Source organism: Lagopus muta, chromosome 8, assembly GCF_023343835.1.
Source record: "Lagopus muta isolate bLagMut1 chromosome 8, bLagMut1 primary, whole genome shotgun sequence".
In the NCBI taxonomy this organism is placed as follows: domain Eukaryota; kingdom Metazoa; phylum Chordata; class Aves; order Galliformes; family Phasianidae; genus Lagopus; species Lagopus muta.
In genome coordinates this window covers 9413639-9435040 of record NC_064440.1, presented here as the reverse complement: position 1 = coordinate 9435040, position 21402 = coordinate 9413639, and the positions used below count along the sequence as shown (strand labels likewise).

Here is a 21402-nt window from a genome sequence, read left to right as displayed (position 1 = left end):
ATGTTACCCAGCAGGAAGATACAATCTGGATCAAACATCAATCCTAGCAGAGAGTTCTGGAGCAGGATGGTGTCTGGTGTGCCCAGGTGAAAAGCTCAGGGAAAAGATCATCAGGGTCTCACTACTTGAGGCAGACTTGATTGTGATCCTGGACGTGGGTCTGACTTCATTTTGCAGGGATACAAAGGATGAGTTCAAAACTGTTCCCTCACGCTGTGACTTGCAGATTGTGTTTGCATGGGTCTCTTAGTGATCTGTGCCTAGGTAATCTGGAAGGGGCTCTGATATGCAAGACAGTGGTCAGTGCAGGGGGAGAGAAGGAACTAGACTCCTCTTGAGCTATAGCAAAGTGTGCATTTGTTTCAGTTGCTCCAGCTCCAGAAGGATGAATCTTAAAATGGAAGAACACCGATAGAGCTGCAAAGCTTCTCTTCCATAAGCAAAATGTTATCTGTGTATGGCTGTGTAGTATTAACAACCCAAACCTAGTTACCCTCAAATGAATAATTTGGTTTGAAAATGAAGGTCGTTAGCATTAGCATCTTTTCTTCTTGTACTAATGGAATGAAAGCTGAGTGGTGTTTCCCATGAATCATACTTTTTACAGTACATAGTTCATCTGTGACAACCTCATATGCCATTTTTCCCCAAACAGTATCTACAGCTGGGGCCAGATGTGCTGCTTGGCTTGCAGCTGAGCCAAGTTCAAAGGCTTTGAGCCTGAGCCAGGCCAGAGTGCCTGAGCCCTATCCCCACTGCTGCGGGGTCAGCGTCTACAGACACAGCCACACGTGCAGTCCTTCTCTAACCCAAATCAGTCAGAATGATCTGGGTTAAAGAAAGCCCTCCATGCTTTTAAATAGTAAGCCAACCTGGATCATTTTGACACAACCGGGTTAGGGAGCGCCTGCCTGCAGTCGAAGAGACAGATTGGAGGGGGAGTGGAAATGCAGCTCTGCTGCAGCCAGAGCAGGCCTTGAACAAGGGTGAGCAACTTCACCTGTGGGTGAGCTCAACTGCCTGCCCAGGTTTGGGCAATAGCCTTCTTTTACAGGAAATAATGAATTACTCAAAAGGCTAGAAATGAAGCTGATTTTTCCCAGACTTGGTGTTGACTTATCAGTTTGCAGTCTGATGCTGTGCATAATACATGAGATTGTAGATATGTTCCTGCCCAACTAGGTAGTGGCTGGTTTTTCCCCTACAGACAATTTAGAGCAGCTTCAAGGTTTTCCCAAACTGCACTTGCTTCCAGTGACCATAAGGGACCTTCTCAGGTATTATTTTCTGGCTAACAGAAGAATTTTCCAGGTGTTTATGAGCAAGTAACACATGTGGTCTTGACATAAGACATGCCCCGTGTGTTTTCACAGCCCTCTAAACATGCTGATAAGGGGCAGATACAATTAGGCTTTCTGCAGAATCTGAATGTAAGCACTCAAGATTTAAGTGCACAGCTGATAGTCTAAAATTCCCTGTAAAGCTACCATGGGCAAGTTTGTAAGTGTTTCTGTTTGCCACTCGTCTTGGCAGGGATCACACCGTCTTCTGCTGTGATGAGATTCGATTACTCTGATTTAACATTGGTGTGCATGGGAACAGAGTTAGGCCCACAGAGAGCATGTGTACATCCTTCTCCCTCAGGGAACTGTGGGCAGTGGCCACACATGCCGTGTCTGTGCTCCACAATGAGGTTTCATCAGTCTGTGTGCTCCCTGAAAGTTGCTGCCCACCTTTGCCCTGAATAGTTGCACCTGATGCATGTTGCAGGTGTGTTGGTGATGGCGTGTGACAGTTCCACGTTGTTTAGCTCTGAAGCTGATGACAACCAGAAAAGTGACTTTCCCATGTGGGTGTTTATTTCCAAATGCATTCACACTGTGGCTCAGTGTTTCCCTGTCTGAGGCAAAGACTCGACCTCTCTCTTCTTTCAGTTCACTTCACAGTACTTGTAATGAACAGACCTAGATGTTGCAGCATGTTTTTCTGGGTCACTGACTGCGTTATATGCTTGTCCTTCACAGAAGAAATACAATGTCTTTCATCTCAGCCCATCAGCTTGTTTGTGTTGCTTTTAATTTTGTTGTAGCCATTTAAACCCAGTGATTTTGTCAATAAGCATTATTCATATGGGGAGAAATAAATTGATTCGTTCCTGAAGCATGCTCCCTTGTGCACACAGCCCCATGCATGGTTGTGGTACAACACTACAGCCTGTCCTGCCCAAGGGAGCTGACCCTATCTGTGCACACCTGTGGGGTCGTGCACACCTGTGGATATGGGATGTGGGGATCCTGCACCATGGTTCAGGTGCTGGTGTGGCTGAGTGGTGCTGGAGCAGAATCCAGCTTCAGCTGCCTGCATTTGGCAAATCCCCAATTTCTCCTGCCTTCTCAGTGTGTGTTCACAGACCTGGTGCTCCTACTTGGTGTGTGTTTTTATGCAGAGACAATCTATACACAGTCTACAGGCTGCCTTCAGCATTTTGAAAACCTCTGTGCATGAATGATTTATTTGCACTTCTGGAAACAAGCTTGATAGACACAAAAAACACTGGAAAAGCTGCAACCCAGATGCTTTTTCCTATGATTTGATTGTGTTTTATGGGAATACTTGGCATTCGGAGCACTGCCTCATCTCCTTCAAATTGTGTACCTGCCCAGAGGCCAGGACTTGTGGTTTAAGTTGGAACTGGCTACCTTCAACCTTAAACATTGCTTTTCTGCAACAACTGTCTTTTATTTGTAGAATTTCAGTCCAATTTCATGGTATTCGTGCTGTTTCACTTACCAATTCTTACGCTTATTTTCACGCTATCTTTGCATCCTAGTGCTGTGATGGTCTCCTCATCAGCTCATCCTGAACATTTTGGTGACAACAGGAAAAGCATCCGTGTTTGTTGATGGCTTCAGGAAAACCTCTTCAGCATTCTTTAAAAAAAAAAAAAAAAAAAAAAAAAAAAAAAAAAGAAAAAAAAAGAAAGAAAGAAAAATGGATGATTTTATGAATTTGGTCAAAAACTAAGTACTGAAAGTTTTGTTTGAATATTCTCCAGAAAGTTAGAATAGGAATTTAGTGGATGAGTGGTTTTTATTCTCTGAGCAAAAAAAGCAAGATTTTTTCTTTTTGAGGACTAGTTATGTTCTCTGTTTGGTTATTTTGCTGAGTCATAAGCCTTATTTCTTAGTAAAAATAAAGTTTTTGTTGGACATGTCTTAGTCAGCCCTCCCCCTCCAATTAGTTGGCTAAGTATCTCCTATAAAACCATTCTGCATTCATCATCAGTGAATTTATCAAGACCTTAAAGTTTAAGTTCCAAACAAGGCTGATATGTATTAAAAAACAAACAAGCAGGCCTGTGAGCTGTCTGTCCCAGAGTTAATGGAGCTATCACCTCTCTTAGTGCTGCTGTGATTGATGTGCTCTCTGATGGAGTTGCTGCTTCTCTCTCACTCCTACTTGTCTGCATGTTAATGCCTTCTCCTGTTGAATAATGATGCACTTTAATATAGATTTGTCTTATTTTTGTTTGAGTGCTGACAGGCCAGAGTTATGTCTGTGTCTTTCTGAAGCGTGCTGTATGCTTCTGATCACCTGGAGCAAATCAAGGGGAAGACCTTTACCTGCAGACTAATACTGCCCTTCTTCTGGGAGCACCATGCAGTGAAGCTCATTAGCTTGTTGCATTCCAGGGGCTCTGCACCTTTGGCACTGGATGCATACAGGTCCTGTATGTCTGCTTGGGGCTGCCTGCAGCAGTTTCCCCAGGCAGCCCACCACCTAGTGTGTGGGCAGATAGCCTCCCTGATGCAACAAGCCTTCTGTTTGTCCTTCTGTGTCTCTAACAGTCATTTTATGGTAGAAGCAGCTCAGCACGATATTACATTTACAAGCCTGCAGTTATATCGTTTGTAATAATAAATATTTTAAAAGGCAAGGGCAATGTAGACACACTGGGCTAGGTTTAAAAGTTGAAGCAGCAAAGGCACGTGGGGAACTGATACCCTAAATAGCATATGCAAAGGGTAAAGATTTGGCAGTGTGGGAGAAAGGGGGCTTTGGGGACATACGCTACCAGTGAATATAGGGTAGTTTCAGAAACTGTAGAAAAGCTCAAAGATATTTGAAGCTACTGCTGTCTCTATGAGTGCAATATGTGAGCATTATATATGAGAAGTAGAAGGAAAAGCAAGAGTCTCGCTAACAGTAGTTAATTCCCTGAATCTTTTTGTGCATGCTTTCTCTATTTTTTAATTTGAGAGTCTGATACTTTGAGAGGGGGTCCTGGGCTCAATGTTGGGAATCAGTAATTTAAAAAAAAAAAAAAAAAGGAAAGAAAGGAAAAGAGAAAAAAGCCCGCCCCCATTGAAAAATATCATATATATAATATATATAACGTGAATGGGGGAAGCAGCATCTTACCACATAGCTGCAGTCCATTTTCTAGCTATTTGCTGATCACAGGGGACAGAGGCTGCAGTTTGCAAACTGTTCCTTCCTCTTCTCCTGCACTATTTATTCACAAAACTGTGCAAAGTGCCGCTAGCCATTGAGACACTTTTGGATTTATGTCCTTTGCTTTGTTTCACAAAGGGATATGGATCTTTTATCCCTTCATCAAGCTACTCCAGAGAGTTTTAGTATTGCAAATATGCCAGTGCGTGGTTCAGCTGCCGTATTCCTGCTGCTCGAGCAGAAGTTTATGGCAAGGAAAGACAGATAAATGTGGAGTTGGGTTATGAGACTGACAGATTTGCTGTCATGTTTCATTGTAGTGTAGGTGAGATAAAGCTGTTTGTTGTTTTTTTCAAATTTTTTTGTAGATTGCAAAACTTAAGCAGAAATAAAGAAAATTTAACAAGTAAATAGAGCCTAATTTTCCTATGGGTGTGAATTTGAAATGTTTTCCCTAGTGATTACAAGTGATTAAAAAAAAACAAAGCTCATCTAAATGAGAGGAAGGAGACAAGGCACAAGGCAGCGATTAGCACAACCTCCGGGGACAGCATCCCAGCTCTCTTGTGGGACACCGTGAGCAGTGCTCATCTACAGTGGGGTTACTGCAACTTTATTTAAATTGTTTTCACGTGTGCATTTGTTGTCTTCCCTTCAGCAGCTGTCAAAATGGGGCTAGTCCCTGATGTAGCATCTCTTAGTTTTGGGTAGTATTTACATACTGAGGCTGTAGGTGTGACTGCTCACACCAGAAGTTCTTGCCTTAAGCAAACCAGGGAGTAAAATGAAGTTCAGAGTTGTTCTGCTCTTCTGTACCTTGCACAGTAGGTCTGCATGCCCATAACTTGTCTGCTGAATGTAATTTAGGATATCTAAAAGGATAATGCTCTTTTCTGGTAAATCTGGGGGAATTTTTGTCTCTAAGGTAAAATATGAAGAATTAAAAGAAAAAGAAAGTCCATTCATTATGTAACTTTGTCTCCCTCTTATTGTATTTCTTTAGTAAAATATCATCCATGTGACACTTGGATGTTACAGTGAATCTGTGTTTAAAAATCTTACAAGTGATTCCAAAATGTATTACTTCCTGTGTGGAAACTATGTTTTCAGAAATTTAGTGAGCTTTTTTTTTTTCTTTTTTTCCTCTCCATGCACTGTGGTCACTTCTCCTTGTCCAATTTACTGCCCAGCTCTAGAAAAATAAATGAATCTAGGAAAGCTGGTACTCTGCTACTGGTTTGGGTGTCATTCAGACTTGATCCTATTTGGATAGCTCCAGCTTTTTAACTGCTCTTTTGGACTTCTTGTTTTCAGAACACAGATTATGTTACACTCCTCAGTGCTTCTTGTGTGTTTTTGTATTCAGACAGCCGTACACAAAGTCCTGGTTTGGGCAGCATGATTCAAAAGCAAAGCAGATACCACCCTTGCCCTTGGAGGGTGTTAAGTTCTTTACTGTGAGAGTGGTGAGGTGCTGAAACAGGCTGCCCAGAGAGGTTGTGGATGCCCCATTCCTAGAGGTGTCCAAGGCCAGAGTGGATGGGGCCCTGGGCAGCCTGGTCTAGTATAAAATGTGGAGGTTGGTAGCCCTGCATTTGGCAGGGGTTTGGAGATTCATGATTCTTGTTGTCTCTTCCAACTCTGGCCATTCTGTGATTCTGTGTGAGGGTGCCCTTTCTGTAGGGTGAATAGAAAGTATTAAGACAAATTCTGGATGTTGCGCTCTGGAAGAACAACAGCTATCTGGAGTAGGCAGTAATATGCTAATTTCTATGACATGCAGAGGATTTTGCGTAGAAATTACACTTACTGAAGGCACTTTAGTTTTCCATTTAAAATAAAAAAAAACAAATCAGACATCCTTGTGTCTTGTTGACTTGTCACATTGATGTGACCAGAGCTATAGAAAGAACATTGACCTGGTCATGGCTTAAAGCATCTAAACATTGTGCTCCATCCTACAGGCTTGGATGGTTTGCTTAAAAAGCTATAATGGTAACAGTTCCATCTGCACTGGCATGACTTTCATGTGCAGGTTGGTGTGCATTGGTCTTAGTGAGTTTTGTCAGGGTCACATGATGTACTGCACTTTCTTTTACGTATCTCTCTATATTCCACCAAAACGACAGAAAAGCTGCTCTGCCTGTATACAGATCTCAAATAAAGTGTATGTCTCCATACAGATACTCAGCCCTCCAAAAATCTGACCCATCTATTTTGGTTCAAGGTAGATGTTCCAAAAAGGGAACAGAAGCTTCAGGATCACCTTGGTAATCTAGTGGAAATGCTACGTCACAGCTTGAAGCAGTGATTGAGCACCTGGTGGGAAGGCAGGACCAACCCAGGGAAACTCAGGTGCATGCAATGCTCCTGAATGACTGGAAGGGGAGGAGCCAGGACTCACCTCTTCCCAGAACTCATTTAAGGGTTGGCAGTGGAGATAAGGGTATCTCTCTGGAGATCTCTGTGTACCTGAGGCCTTCCAAAGGTAAGTAGATTCTTCTTTTTATTTCTGTTCCCTACGGCCATTGCATTTGAGTAAGTCTTCACTTGTTGTATCCCAGGGCTTTGCTACTCTGTGCTTTCCATTGTGTTACAGTGGTATTTGGTGCTGTATTTTAGTGAAGGAATTCCTTAGCAGGAATAATTTACACATGGAGGAACTAGAAATGGAATGTATGTACTATTTGCTTGTTATATTATTTGTATTTTTTGGTACTTCAGGAAGAAATTGGTAACTTTTTTTTTTGTAGTCCTTTCAGAAGTTGTTGAGGTTTATTATTTAAAATCTGATATTTAAATACATTGAACAACTTCTGGTATCTTTGGTTGCAAATCAATACCAGTTGAGCTTCACGTGAGATGTTCTGATCTTTCTGAAGTTTGATTTAGCTGGAGCGTTCCCTTAGTTACTGTAGCACTTATGGTTACCCATTCTCTTTCCTTCAGACCAATAAGAACTGTTGACACCTGAACGCTTTTAGATAATGCATCAAACCTTGTTGCTTTGTTCAGTAGGCTGTTGAAGTGTATGTGCATGGGTGACTTTGCTGTATAGCTATGAGTTGTTAGTAACAAATGCACTATGCATCCCGAGTCCATAAAACAAAACCAACAGAACCCAACAGCCCTGCTGAGTACCCAAAGGAAACTAGCTTTTATAGGCACCAAATACTGTGATTTGTAAGCAACGTGTAAAAGCTTTTTCTACCTCATTATGATGGAAAAGAGTTTTATTACCAGATGCCTTATGGAGCCTAGGCTAAAAGATTCAAATCACAGTTCCTAATATTAGACACATAAGTACCTTTTGGACTTGTATATGAATCAAGACTGTGTTTTGGAAAAGAGTGATAACACAGCTTTTCCAATTGCAATTACTCGTACAAGAATGTGAACTGGGAATTTAACGTGGGCAGCCAAGATGTTGGCTGTAGCTTTAGGGTGTATGAGGTGCAGAACAGCCTACAGTGGTGGGCAACTGGAGCATCTGTAAGCCCACCATGCAGACAGGGCATGTGAGCAGTCTGTGGTGTTGTGCTGGGTGCTCAAGCAGCATAAATGTGCAGGAGGTTTTTCTGTTCTGAACAAGCCAAGAGACAGAAATACTTCTGGTCTGATTCATTAATGATGGCATGTTTGAGCTTCCACACCAAATAAGGCTGTGGTAGCAACAGAAGGTCAATTTTCTGTGACTTGCTGTCCATGGTTGCTGTTATTGCTTAGCTTGGTGATCAGGTGCTGTGATAGAGCAGTTCACTTCATGCCTCAGACATGCAGCCTAGAGCAGAGGGATTTTCGGAAGGGAAGATGTTTTCTCTAAGCAGGGTGATGAGGAACATAGATCTACATGTGCAGGTCTGGCAAGCGTTAAATGATGTCTCAACCCTTTTCTGCCTCAGTTTGTTCTTCGTGGTACAAATCATATCTGGTTAAAATATCAGTGTTGTAAAGGGTTAACAGCCATAAAAAAGGCAAGCAGCAAGGCCTGGGTTATTTATTAAAATGTTAGTTAGAATCAGGGTTCCTGACACCTCCAGTGCTGCGGTTTTCAGTAATCCTCCTTTCAGTGGTGAAGTCGATGGGAATTTTGCCATTGCTTTTAGTTAGGTTAGATCATTCTGCAGCAGAGAGGAACAGCAACAGCAGTGATTTATTGAGCCAGCCAGGTCTGTTCCAAACACCAAAAATCCCTTTCTTGTAGTCGCCTGGTCCTTTTTTTTTTTCATTGCTGTTCTAGCAGAGATTAAAAGCAGTAGTGTAGCAGCAATGCTGCAGGCTCATTCAAATGCACGTTTGTCTGATGTATCAGAGCTCTTGCACCCTCGTATCTGAACGTTTTTCCCAAATTACAGTGTGCTCATACAGTGAGGTTTCTCTGCCTCTCCCTAGTGCCATCTGGATGTTGTTTATCTGTGTGTTGTGGGGGATTTAATGTGGTGTCCGTGTGGGTAGCCTGGTGAGAGAAGTAGCTTTTGCATCCTGCGATGGAGATGATAAAACTCCTGGTCTCAATCTTTTCATTCCTCCCTGAGTTTCCATTGCATGTGCCTGAGGTAGAATTGCCTGCTTGGGAAGGAGGAGCTCAGCCCCAGTGGGGCAATGAGTCAGGATGCAACCTGACTGAGGTGACAGAAACAGGCATAGTGAACTCCAAGTAGTTGTTTGTTTTTTTTAATTGGTGAACTATGGCCTTTCTATGCTTTTAGTTTTTTATTTCCAATTTCTTGAATCCCCAGTCATCATTTTTGTGAAACATAGCATGACTCAAACTCGACTGCAAAGGATATTCTTGCAAAAGCTGCAAGGAACCCACATGTGGTCACAAACCCAATTTTACTTGAGTTCACTTGAAATCTCACTTTGCCCCACACCATAGCAAGCTGTCAGATTTACATTAAAGTTGATAAGATAAATTTATTTAATTGGATTTCCTGCTTTGCAAGGAGCTGTATGTTTTGCTGACATGGTTTGATTTTGCTTGAAATTGTGGCAGAAGCTGGACCTTTTCCAGCATCCCCACTGCAGAGCCAGCCAGCTGTGTGAGCTGCTGTGGGGTTGGTGATGCCTTTCCAGGAGGGTGCGTGGGGCTGGAGCAGCCAGGCGTGCATTGTGCCATGGGGCTGAGCATCCTGGCACTGTGTGGAATCTGTGCTGAGCAGTAGGCTGCCAAATTGCTAGGGCCCCATTTTTCTTTTGGAAAAATACCAGGTTTTTAAATGCTGAAATGTTGCATTAGGCAACAGCCTTTCTCTTCCCAGCTCTAGTTATTCCTGACCCAGAAGGAAGAGGACTATCCCAAATCCCTTTCTCTTAGCAGTTAACTGTTCCTTGGATGCTTCCCATCTAGGTATTTGTTTAATGTGTTCCTTAAATCCCAACAGAAGGAGGTACAGCCCAGACAGTGAGAGGGAACTCTGTTTAGTCTAAAACAAATTTTATGAAAACTTCTTTGGTTATTCCATGGAAAAAAAATTAAAAAAAAAAAAAAAAAAAGAGTTCTGCAAAATCTACCATGACTGCTTTAATTTTCAAGATCTGCTATGGTTATAAAACTCTTGCTGTCTCCTCTTTAGCAAGCTGAGTGAAATATGTAATTTAAACATGCGCTCAACACATGCAGGCTTGTTCAGTGCAACTGAAAGATGGCAACTTTGGGCTGGCATCATCTTGCATTTCAGCACTGTTTAACACCAGTCCATGAGGAGACATGATCACATTCAGTAATAGGTAGCCTGTAATGTAGCAACACGTTAAAACAAGGACAAAATTATATATTGATTAGGAGTTTTGTTATATCCAAGAATGTGAGAGATGCATGATGTGTAGGCAGGGAAAGGTTGTTTGCTCTCGTTTTTTCATTCAGCCTTAAAACACCCTGATTTGCAAAAACCTGGAGAATATGTGCAGTAATTAATAACCTGACAAAGAAAAGATGTCATGTATGTCCTGTTAGCTCCTGTCACTGGTACTGAAACACTGCTAAGCCCTAGTGAGTTAATTCATAGAACAGCTGTGAGACGTGAGGGATTATTAGCATCTCTGTTTTACAGATGGCGCTGGAGCATGAAGAAGTGGATGAAATACAAGGATTTGACAATGTTGGGGGAACAGAAATGGATCCAATTTTCTGATGTTTAACTGCAGGACCTCCTTCCTCTCACTGCAGCCTATTTTAATATAATGTAGGGCCTGGGATCCAAAATTTGCTTGAGTATTTTGTACTGTGTATTTGGTACTGTTTCAGTTAGTAGTAAAGGAGGATAGGGAAAGGCTTCCACGGAGTTCCAGATGGAGCCGTGGAGGGATGTCTGGCCAGTTAATGGGTTGGATTGCATCCAAGAAAGCAGTGAGATCTGGGACCCTTAGGCTTCCACCTCCTGTGGCCCCAAGAAAGCAGGAAGCTTCTGGCTTTGTTAGGTGAAATAACTGCTCCATCACTCGTGTGGCAACCTCAGACAGACTCTGTGAGAGAGATGATCGGAGAAGCTGTCTGCATTGATGGAAATCAGACTTATAGGCAATATAGGCTGCCAAAATTGCCAGATATGTGCATGTTTTCAGTAAGATGCTCTCTTGTACTTGATACAGTGGTGCAGGTAACAACAGCCTGAGCCGACTTTGTTAGATTTCCAGGAGAAGAACAGGAATGCTTCAGAAATAATAGCTACTCTTATGAGAGTCTGCCAGGCAGTCAAGAAAACCATGTTTTTCAGCACCAAACCTTCATGCTGCCTATTGATGTAAGTGTGCTGCCCAGACTCCTCCAAGAGCTTACTTGCCTTTCTTCTCTGAAAAAGCCAGAACTCCTTGAGATCCTGACCTGTAGTGAAATAGTTACTTAATACCTTTATCTTCATCAATCTCTACAGGATGGGAAAGGAGTATTCTGACCTCTCAAGCTTGTACCTTGTCGTCAAGAGGGACTACAGGGATTCTCCTCTCTTTTCTTTGTTTCCTTGTAGGTGAATGCATCCAGGGCATATCTCTCTCTATCAGTGATGTGTTCAGAGGATGTTTGTTAATCACTGAAGAGCATCTTGTGTCTAAGGAGCTGGTAGACTAAAGGTTTTTCAAAATCTCTTAATAGAGCTAAAATTCTCCAAGCTCCATTTTCAGATTTCTCCTTTGGACCAAGTGTGATGGGTGAGGTTACTTATTCACCCTTGTACTTGTGTGTAATTTTAAAAGCATGGTCTTTTGCTCTTTCCTGTATGAGAAAGTTACTTTCCAGTTTGTTATCAGCTTCAATTTTGTAATTCGAAGATATTTGGAGCACGGTTCATTCAGTGCACTCGTTAGATACTTGCATTTACAACTGCTGAGTTAGGCGCATTCAGCTTGCGAGGGGCACTGAAATCTTCACAGTGGATTTATCAGATGTACGAGACCTTCTAATTGTATCTTAAATTCAGTAGGGATATTAGGCTACTTGTTTCATGCTGGAAACATTGTCTGCTTTCGACAAAAGAAATCTGCACAACTCTCTGTTCTTTCAAAAACACAGTTATTTTCTCAGGGTATTTCTTACTTTCACACTAATAAATAAATAATTGCAACTTGTAAATGGAGGAGTAGTTTCTCTAGAAATACAGAGAATGCCAAGACTTCTTATGTAGGGGCTAGACAGTAATACTGTGTGGTGCAGAGGACTAAAAGATGATGTATTAGATCTTCTAAGATGGCATAATACAAAGGTACTCTTCTGATAATAATTGTAGAGTGACTGGTTTGCCCAAAATGTAAATTTTTTGGCACTTCTTCGGTGGTAGCCATTGTCTGCGACACAATTCTTAGGAAGCTGTAGCTAGAAGGAAGAGAGGTGTAATGACTGGAAATGAAACTCTCGCTGTCATTTTAGTCTAATTTTAGATAAGGGGGCGCATTTTGGTGAACTTCAGAAGCCAGAGATTACTTACTGAATAAACCCAGTCTCTGTAGCAGCAGATTTTATTCCGTTACAACACTGCTAATCTACAGTGAATCCATTTTTTTATCAGTCAAGGCACTGAGTGATATATTAGAGCCAAATTTATTGCTCTGGGGATTAAAACTGCGTAACAGCACAGAGCTGAAAGGAGTATTTGTCTGGTATATTTTCAAGGAGTATGTGTATCTAAACAGGGCACACCAGCTTTCTGTCATCTTAGAGTTCATATAAAACAACTTAATAACACTGAGGCGTTGCTCCGAGAAGTACAAAAACAATTTTGAATGCAATTCTTTTGCTACGCTAAAAAGTAATAAAGGTTGAGTTAACAGAAGGATGTCGTGAGACAGTAAAGGTGGAAGGAGAAAATAATTGAAAGCTAGCACCCAATTATTTGTCCTGTCCACTCCTTGGAAGTGGTAAGAGAGGGATGGAGTCATGTTATTAGCACACACTCACCATAGCTGTGGCTGAGATCCTTCCTTATGCTGTCATGTTGAAATGCAGAGAATAAAAAGAAAAAAAAAAAAAAAGATGACAACACCAATTCTACAGCTGGTTAAAACAGAATAACTTGTATTAAGTGTTCAGGAATTACAATTTTAGGGACACACAGTCCTTGCTATGTTGACTGTTCCTTATTTTGGTGACAGGAGTGAAAATAGAAATGTTATGACTCCCCCAGAGAGGACACGAGAGAGTCCTCTGGCTGATGTCAAAATGTAGAGCAACTTATTGGGTCCTGCATCCTCTGAGCTGAGAACGGTCTTTATCACATCTTAGCACAACATCTCACAGATGCATTGCTCACCCACTCATGATTTAAACCAGACAGCATAATTCCATGAGGAATTCTCTTGAACGTGAGAATTTTCCTTCCTTTTACTGTGAAGACTCGGTTCTTAACTGAGTTACTGGTGACATTTGAAGTCAACCATTAGGGTGTTATCTGTCCTGGGAAAAAAAGCAAAGGCATTTTCAGGAGGTGGCATGTATCACAGGGAAAGCAGACAGCGTCTGAAATGCATAGCTCGAAGATGGCTTTTGGCATGCTGCATACTTGACAGGTCCCAAAAGACATCTGAAAATTGGTCCTTTCAGTAGTTATTCTGTATAAAGGTATAAACAAGGTTTGCTTGTCAGAATTTTACATATGTTTCTCATAAACTCTGTGTCCAGGTATCTAAGGAACAGTTTACAACTTAGCAATATGTGAGAATGGAAAATATTATTTTTGTTGTAAGGATTATTGGCTGGGTTGCTGAAGCTTCTTGTAAAGCATCCAGTGCTTCTGAGGTGCCTGTGTCCCCAAGGATCCTCTGTGCTCAGAAATGGATGTAACTTGTGACTCAGGACTGACTGCATCACACACTTAATGAGAACTTGAAATTTCCATAGGAGCTGAAATATTGTATGTCATTCAAACTAGATGCTCTTGGCCTTTTGAAAGCTTTCAGTATATACAGGCTGTTCTGATCCTGTTGGGACTTATGGGAGCTTTGCCATCAACTTAATGTGTGTAGGAAAGAATCTGTCACAAGTCGTGACAATCCAAGCTGTGGATTATTTTGCACAAATCAAAGTTTGTTGCTATTTTTCTCATTGCTAGCTTACTACTTATTATTTGCATTCCAAGGATACCTAGAGACCCCAACTGAGATCTGTGACTGCATAATTTTCCTATGCAGTGCATTGACACCAACGAGTACTTGGAGGAGAAACGTGCCCTAAAGAGCCCCTGGTGTAAGCAGGGAAAGGGAGAAATCTGGCAGGGGGCATGGGGTGCACAGAAGGGACACGACTTGCTTGGGGGAGCAGGCAGATTGCAGAGTGAAGCCAAGCCTCTGCCGTGCAGGTTCAGTGCTCTGAAATATCCACCTTTGTTCTGTGCTGGACTAATTTTGGATCTATTCCTTCAGACTGGGGGGGGTTGAAGCTGATTGCAGCAGGAACACTGTGTGTCCATTGCTATCTGAGGGCAGTAGCAGAATGGCCAGGCTCTTATCTCATGGGGGAATTGCGATGCCTGTTACCATGGTGGATAGAAGCCACACAGGCCATTTGTCTGTGAGCAATCGTTTGCTTCTCAGGAAAGTTGTCTTGATACTCACCTGATCAATGTGCTGTGTGGTTGGAGTTTCAGTAAGATAAACACAAATAAGCTTTTCTTATTGGCTTTTCAGAAATGCCAAAGATCCTTGTTAAAACAGGAGGGAAGCAAAATGGAAACAAAATGCATTGTTATCATTGGAATTAGATGGTTTTTAAGGTGGCAGCTGTTTGGGCTTCTTTATTTGTCAGCCTATGCTGGAGAGGAGGCAGAGTATGCTCTCATTTGGTTCATTATTAGTAAAGTTTCTTAGTTTCTTGAAGCTACTATGAAGTTTCTTACTTCCATTCCTGAAATCATATTTATTTGTCTGTAGTAGCCTCACACTAACAGCTCCTTTTGGAAAGGGTTTTCTGTTGTTTCCCAGGGCTGGTTTATTTCCTGGGCCAGCTTTCACCTTTGAGAGAGAAGAATCCAGCAAATCTAACAAATTCTGTGTTTGCTTTAATTAACTCATCTCATCTCTTCAGAACAGCAGAACGAGAAGTTACAGTTGTGAGTAAAGTTTACACTGCCCACACAGGTGTGTGTGAATAGATATATAAATATGTTGGTACCAGACGTTAAACCAGGATGAAAATTTTCTACCTACAAATGGTTGAAAATTCATTTTCTAAGTTAGTGAAATTAATTCACTCTTGAAGTAAGAAAGATTGCAAACGAGTTCACCTCCTCCTTGTAGCAAATGTCACCAACTGCGGAACACGGCAAGCTGGTATTGCTGCTGGGAGGTTTCTTCTGTATGTGGTACCATTTGAGAAATGGAATGCTATGGTGTATTTAAAGACTGTGCCATAAAATGCGTATGCACGGGGGGTAAAATTAAGGTTGCCTGGGCAACCTTAATTCTGGCATTTCCTGATTTTTTTTTATTTTTTTTTTTAATGCTATTTTGTGCAACCTTCTTTTTGCCTCACAGTGGTGCTTGCGTTATGTTCTATTTCTATGCACATGCTCTAAACTAAAATAAATGTTTTGTAATGTTAGTGTTGGGTTTCAGCTAGTTGTTTGTTTCATGCTGGAATTGTTTTGACCTCAGGGTTTGTTTGTGAAGATTTTTTAAAACAGTTAATATCCAAAGGAAAATGTTATTGCTTTTGTCCTTCCCATACTGAAGACCACCCTTTCATTGAGACCTGGTTTTGCGAAGGTAAATAGGGGAATAGTTGATTACACTGGTTTCTGTTTCCTTTGGTATTTTTCTCCCTGTTTTGCAGCCGTTCTTTATGCAGTTTTTCAATGAGCAATATGTTTCTCCTACATTTGGACTTTACTAAAGAGATCAGAGTGGAAAACATAACATCCAATGTAAGTGATGTAATCTCCAAGGGAAAAGTTGCTTCATCCTGCTATAAGTAGAAATTATGCTTCTTTTTAGCAGGTCCTGGATCAAGATGTTTTGAGCTTCTAGGAGTGAAAGCATCCAAATGGATTTCCTCCAGAGGAAAATGTTCTCTCTTTTTGGCTGTGCTTTTAATAGCAAAAGTTATTTTAACCCTCATCAATTTCTAGTAAGTCACAACACTGAAATCTCCCGAATCGTGTGACAATGTAGCTGACAGGTAGTCTTAGAAATAGACCTGAGGAAGTAAGGAATACAGAGTAACCAATAATGCATAGGGGGGAGTTTATGGGAACAAAGATGAATGAAATGAGTGTTATTAGAGGTGGGTAGGATAAGGAAGAGGTGGGTAGAGCTAGCTCTAAATTAGAGAGTTGTGAGTATGGTCCAGCTTATTTTTAATATCATTCTATTGTGTGTGTGTATACATGTATATACTATATATATATAAAAGAAGTTTCTTCTAACACTGGGGGAAGTATTTTGATTTCCTGAGGCCCAACTGAATAGTGAGACAAATGTTGTTTGCAGCTTTTACTGATAGTGAAATCAGACTTGCAAGATAATGAAGGCAGGACTAGATGAGTAATGAATTCACCTTTACTACCAGGCGTAGTGAATTCCACTGCCCTTTTGGACATAAGAGCTATGAATGGGTAAACAATTCCCCAAAGGGGTACAGTGCTGGGCACCTCTATCCACACCTTCATGGCTTTTTGTAGCTCTGTGTCAAACCCACTAGACACAATCCTGTTCTAAAAGTGTTCCATCATAAGTTGATTTAAAATTAGCATTCCACCCTGACACATCATATGATTTCCTAGCAGCAGCGCAGTGAGTACGGGTGTTTAGGACACTCCCAATATCATCTGTTTCAATCTAAGCACAATTAAGGAGGGGTTTGATGTCCTTCATGCCTGCTTTCTAGGCTGGAACATGCTGTTCTTTTCTCCCATCCTGACCTCTACAACAGTTAGGGCCAAACTCTCTGTTGACTGTAAATAGCCAAAGTATCTTTTAGGTTTATACAATCCCAGACAGGTCCTCCTCCCCGTGGGAGTTGTGCAAGGGTAGAGAGTATTGTATTAGCAGCTTAGTCGTAGTTTACCTAAATCTAAACACTGCAAGCACAGAGATTTTGCAGCCAAGGAGGCATTTAAAATAAGTCACTATTATATAATAAGAAATGAGCCAATAAGTCCGTGGTAAATATGTGAGTAATGTATTTCAGTCATTGTGTTTCTAGAATAGATGCAGCTGATTATAAGGTGCATTTGAGTTTTTTCTTCCTCTCCTTGTGGTGTTTCGTAAGGCAGAGATTTCCTGCAAGACAAAGGAATTTAATCTTTGATTCAATTTATAAACTGAACGTCAGCCTTAATACTGATTTGCTCAGAGTACTGTCATTGTAAGATCATTAAATGACTTGCAGCACTTTGTGCCAACTTCAGTTTTCATCAGGATCCCTGGGAAGTCTGGTACTGACTTCCCAGGGACCAACTCTGGGCCACTCATGTGTACTTGTAGTGCCATCATTTCCACTACCAGAGCCTGAGGACAAGCTGGTCCTGGAGGTGACAGCTCAGAAAGTCAGTGCAGGTTGACATGCATTTTTCTGATGCGCTGCTTTCAGACACTCTGCAGACCAATTGTAGCCTCTCTGCCATGTGATCATCACTGCCAAGTCACTGCATCCAGCACAGCTCCTCTGCCCAAAGGCTCTTGTGCACCTCTACCAACACAACTGTGCTCATCCCAAACTGTAAAGACTAGAATGAATCTGACAAGCAGTTTTATCCTTCTCCTTATAAATGCTGCAGCCACAGCTCCACCAGCACAGTTGCCCTGGTCTAATTGCATTGACATGAAACTCTTGTACTGGTACAGCTCTGTCCGCTGGAGTGAAGGCCTCAGTGCCTGTGACTGACAGTGCACAAGCAAAAATATGTGGGCATTAAAACACCTGCTTTCTGCTGCTTTAAGCCTCTGCTTGCTTTCCTGTTCTCCAGACATGGCAGTCCAGTGACTAAAATATAGTTATTTGAAAAGAAATGATATAAACAAGTCTTACTTCAGAGAGCTGCTCACTGTGCACCATTGAAGTCAGGTCTTGCAGTGTGTTACTCTGTTCTGCAAACGCACCGCACCTCTGACAAAAATGCTGAAACCTTTCCTAGTTTATACAGTATCAAAACTACTGTTACCTGTATATGTCTTGCAAAGCCACCTCATTGTCTTCAAATTTACAAACTCATTGTCTTCAGATAATACTCCCAGTGACACTTATACAACCCCGAAGAAGGAAATAGGGTTGGCCAGATGACACAGGAGGCATAATTCATGAGTAACAGATTTGCATAGTGCTGGACCAGAAAGGAATTGTACTATTACTGATAACGTATGAACCAGAAAAAAAATATAAAATTGAACTTCCAACCTGAAGTGAAGCTTGTGGCTACTTCTAATCTCAGTATCTTGCCATTTTAATATCTGTTCAAGCCATACAGACCTGTTGTACAGCGCTGAATGACACGGTGTAGGAAAACAGCAATGGTGAACAAAAGAAAGGCTGTTCCTAAAGACACAACAGCCCTCTGAGGAGGATAACTAAACTTTCTTCTTGACCGTGAAAATATGCGATGGAATCTGAAAGTCTGGAATTCTTTCCATCTCCTAATTTACAACTTTCAGAACAACATCAGGGTATGTCTTTGTTTGGAAAACTAATGACTTCAAGCTGAATTTCATCACAATATCCACACGTTCTTCTTTATAGACCAGCAAAAGCACAGAGAGTGCTGGTTGAATTACTTTCAGTCAAGTCTGCTCATTTATTTACATCAACGTTGTTTAGTTACCAAATATAATTTTAGAGCCTCCATTTTCACTGTTAACACTTGATTTTACTCTGTTTGATGCCTTTGATGCTACGTTGCTGTAAGAATGAAGAAAAAGAGAAATATTTTTGTTCAATCTAAAGAAGTTTTTGAGTGCTAAGTTGTGAGGAAAAGAGGCTGATATTTCAATACAGCGTCCTAAAATGACGTCCATTTAAATCCATATATGGATATGTCGTTAAGTCATGCCTGCTTTCAGACATACCAAATCTCTGTAGCCCCCACTGACATAAATGGAAATGAAGATGTTTGTTGCTTATGCTCATGCAAGGCTTTGGCTCTGCTTCACACATGTGCATGCCCACTGCTGGAGTGTCCAGGCAATTCAGCTAGCTGTTCTGCTCCCCAAAATATGTGCAGTTCCATTGCAGTCAGTGGAGTTTCACTGTTCTACAGCAGCTGAAAGGTTCTCCCAGTGTCAGAGGTGCTCCCATCTTGGCACGGAGCAGGGTTGGTTTGTTTCCAGAAGGTGTAGCACTGTAGTATTTTCCCTGCTAGACCCAGACCAGGGGAAGTGAGGGCCGGAAGAGCTGTACATGATGTGGGACTTAAATAAGTCTTCAAATCTCATTAGTTCTGTGCCTTATCACCTAGTTTCTAACTCCTAAACCATAGGATCAGAGCCAAAACAGGCTCTTACTGAATAACGAGATGTACCCTCTTCTGAAATAAGCTGCTCCTGTTGCCTCCTGAGTGCTCTTGGCCTCGGGAGCTGCATACAAGGATCATTATTCAGGCTTGACTTGGCACACACAGTCACTAAGCTGCTGGGCTGTCTACAAGTTGGTACAGTTGAGCCATTTTTTACAAGATCAATGTATTTACTTTTTTTGTATGTGTAAGAAAAGAAAAAAAAATCAGATTCTTTGATCTTGGTTGGAAGGAAAATGATCCTGTACTACTGGATTTCCCAAAGTGCCATGTAAGTCTGGATTTGACCAAATTCCTCTAAGAGGCTTATTGATATCTGAGCCATTGTTTTAACGTAATGCTATCTGATAGGTTCATTACGCCTGGTGCTCCAATGCTCAGCACTTTGTTACGTTGTGGATAAAGAAGTACATTTGAAGATGAGGTCTCTTTCTTCTCTTTTAGGAATGAAAAAGTCCAGTATCTGCTCATTTAATGAAAAAGTTTATGCTGTCCATGGGGCTTTTTGAATTGCTTTCCAAATTGTATTTCTGATCAAGGTTTCCTGTTATTTTGGTGGAGCTGTGTGCATGTGGTGTGGTGAACTCTTGGAAAAATCAGTTCTTTATTGCAGATGCCTCTCAATGGGAGTCAAAAGTCCTTACTTCTACTTCTCCAAAGTTATTGTAAAAACTATTCTGCGTAACAGCTCCCTGCTTGCTTCTTGTAATGGATTAGATTCATTGACTTGGTATTCCTCGTTTGTTCTTGGCTAGTGGTATGATTTGTTGAGTGATTACCTGTAGCTGCCAAGGCTGAATTATATGTGTTCTTATTACCTTGTAAAGAAGAAAACATGACAAATTATCAATCAAAACGTTGAATCTGAAGCTATTGCCAGTAAACCAAAGCTGTCAAAGTACATATTACTATAGGCAAAAGCATATCTCTGCACAGATCTTTTACTTTAGGCTGTGGATTATTTTCCCTAAGAACTTTACAAATGACTGGGAGTACCAAGGAAATATTATAAATTGGCATCATTATAGCTGCATTGCCCAAATCAGGCTCCCACTCATATCTAAGTGAACAGAGCGTATAAAGGCAGTGTCCTGGTGATTACTGTTGCGTGTATGTTCTGATCAAGAGGTATTTCAGGAGGTGGGGGCACCCATTTGGGTGCATGGCAGGAAAGACAAGTGGCTTCTGGCTCCACTGATCTACCCAGATCATCACCACTCCTGTCCTTGAGGTGTTAGATGGGAAGGAGAGGTAGTTTTACATTATGATGGTGGTGGACATCATAGATCATTTAATCATAACATCACCTGGGCAGGAGAACGTTGATACTGTGCAACATGTGAATCTAAAAACAAACCTACAGAAAGAAGCTCATTTGATTCTACCTTTTTGTGTATCTTGCATGGTACTTTGGTGACATTTACTGTGATTAAATAGAGGGAATCTGTAAACCTGGGATTTAAGTATTTTATTTTTCAAGTCAATGGGGAAACTTGGAAGAAAGTCTTTAAGCTTTTCTTAGTTGTCAGTAAGGAAAGACTTGATACTACGCTGCATTATGAGAAGCTGCCTCATGGCCTCTCTTTCTCTTGCTAGCTCAGCTGTAGTTTGAATAACCCTAAAAATATTGCACACCCAGGAAATGCTCTTTCCAGCCTCACTTCTTTCTGTCATTTGTATGAAATATGCTCTGTCTCTGACAAAAATGTGTCATATGTTAGCATAATATACTCCCCATGTTCTTGCTGTGTTGTGAAGCATTGACTTGACTTTTCCCTGTCCTTGATGGTTTTAGTGCTGTTGCATTCCTGCTATTTCAGATCAATCACAAATGAGCTAATGAGATCAAGAAAAGCTGTAATTATGATCATTGTATTTATCATTTGGTGATACCAAAAGGCTCAAGAAGTTTTTTTCAGCTCGTGTACATACAGAGGTTACTGTTGTTGCCCATCATCCAAATTTGAAAATTTATTTAAGCTCCTGTGTCCCTACTGAAATTGGTAAGATTTGGAGG

The 21402-nt window shown here is 41.3% G+C and overlaps 1 protein-coding gene across 4 annotated transcripts in view; it reads left to right on the top strand.

The window, feature by feature from the left end:
- Nucleotides 1–21402, top strand: part of KALRN (kalirin RhoGEF kinase) — a 449507-nt gene that overhangs the window by 16941 nt on the left and 411164 nt on the right. Inside the window, exon 1 of one of the 4 annotated variants that reach the window (XM_048953836.1) lies at nt 6702–6943. The exons of 2 other annotated variants lie outside the window; for them this stretch is intronic. In XM_048953836.1, the coding sequence (XP_048809793.1) occupies nt 6820–6943 (124 nt within the window). In that variant the 5' untranslated portion in view covers nt 6702–6819. Of the gene's footprint in view, nt 1–6701; nt 6944–21402 lie in introns of those variants that run through there. One more of the 4 variants, XM_048953838.1, reaches the window with a different exon arrangement.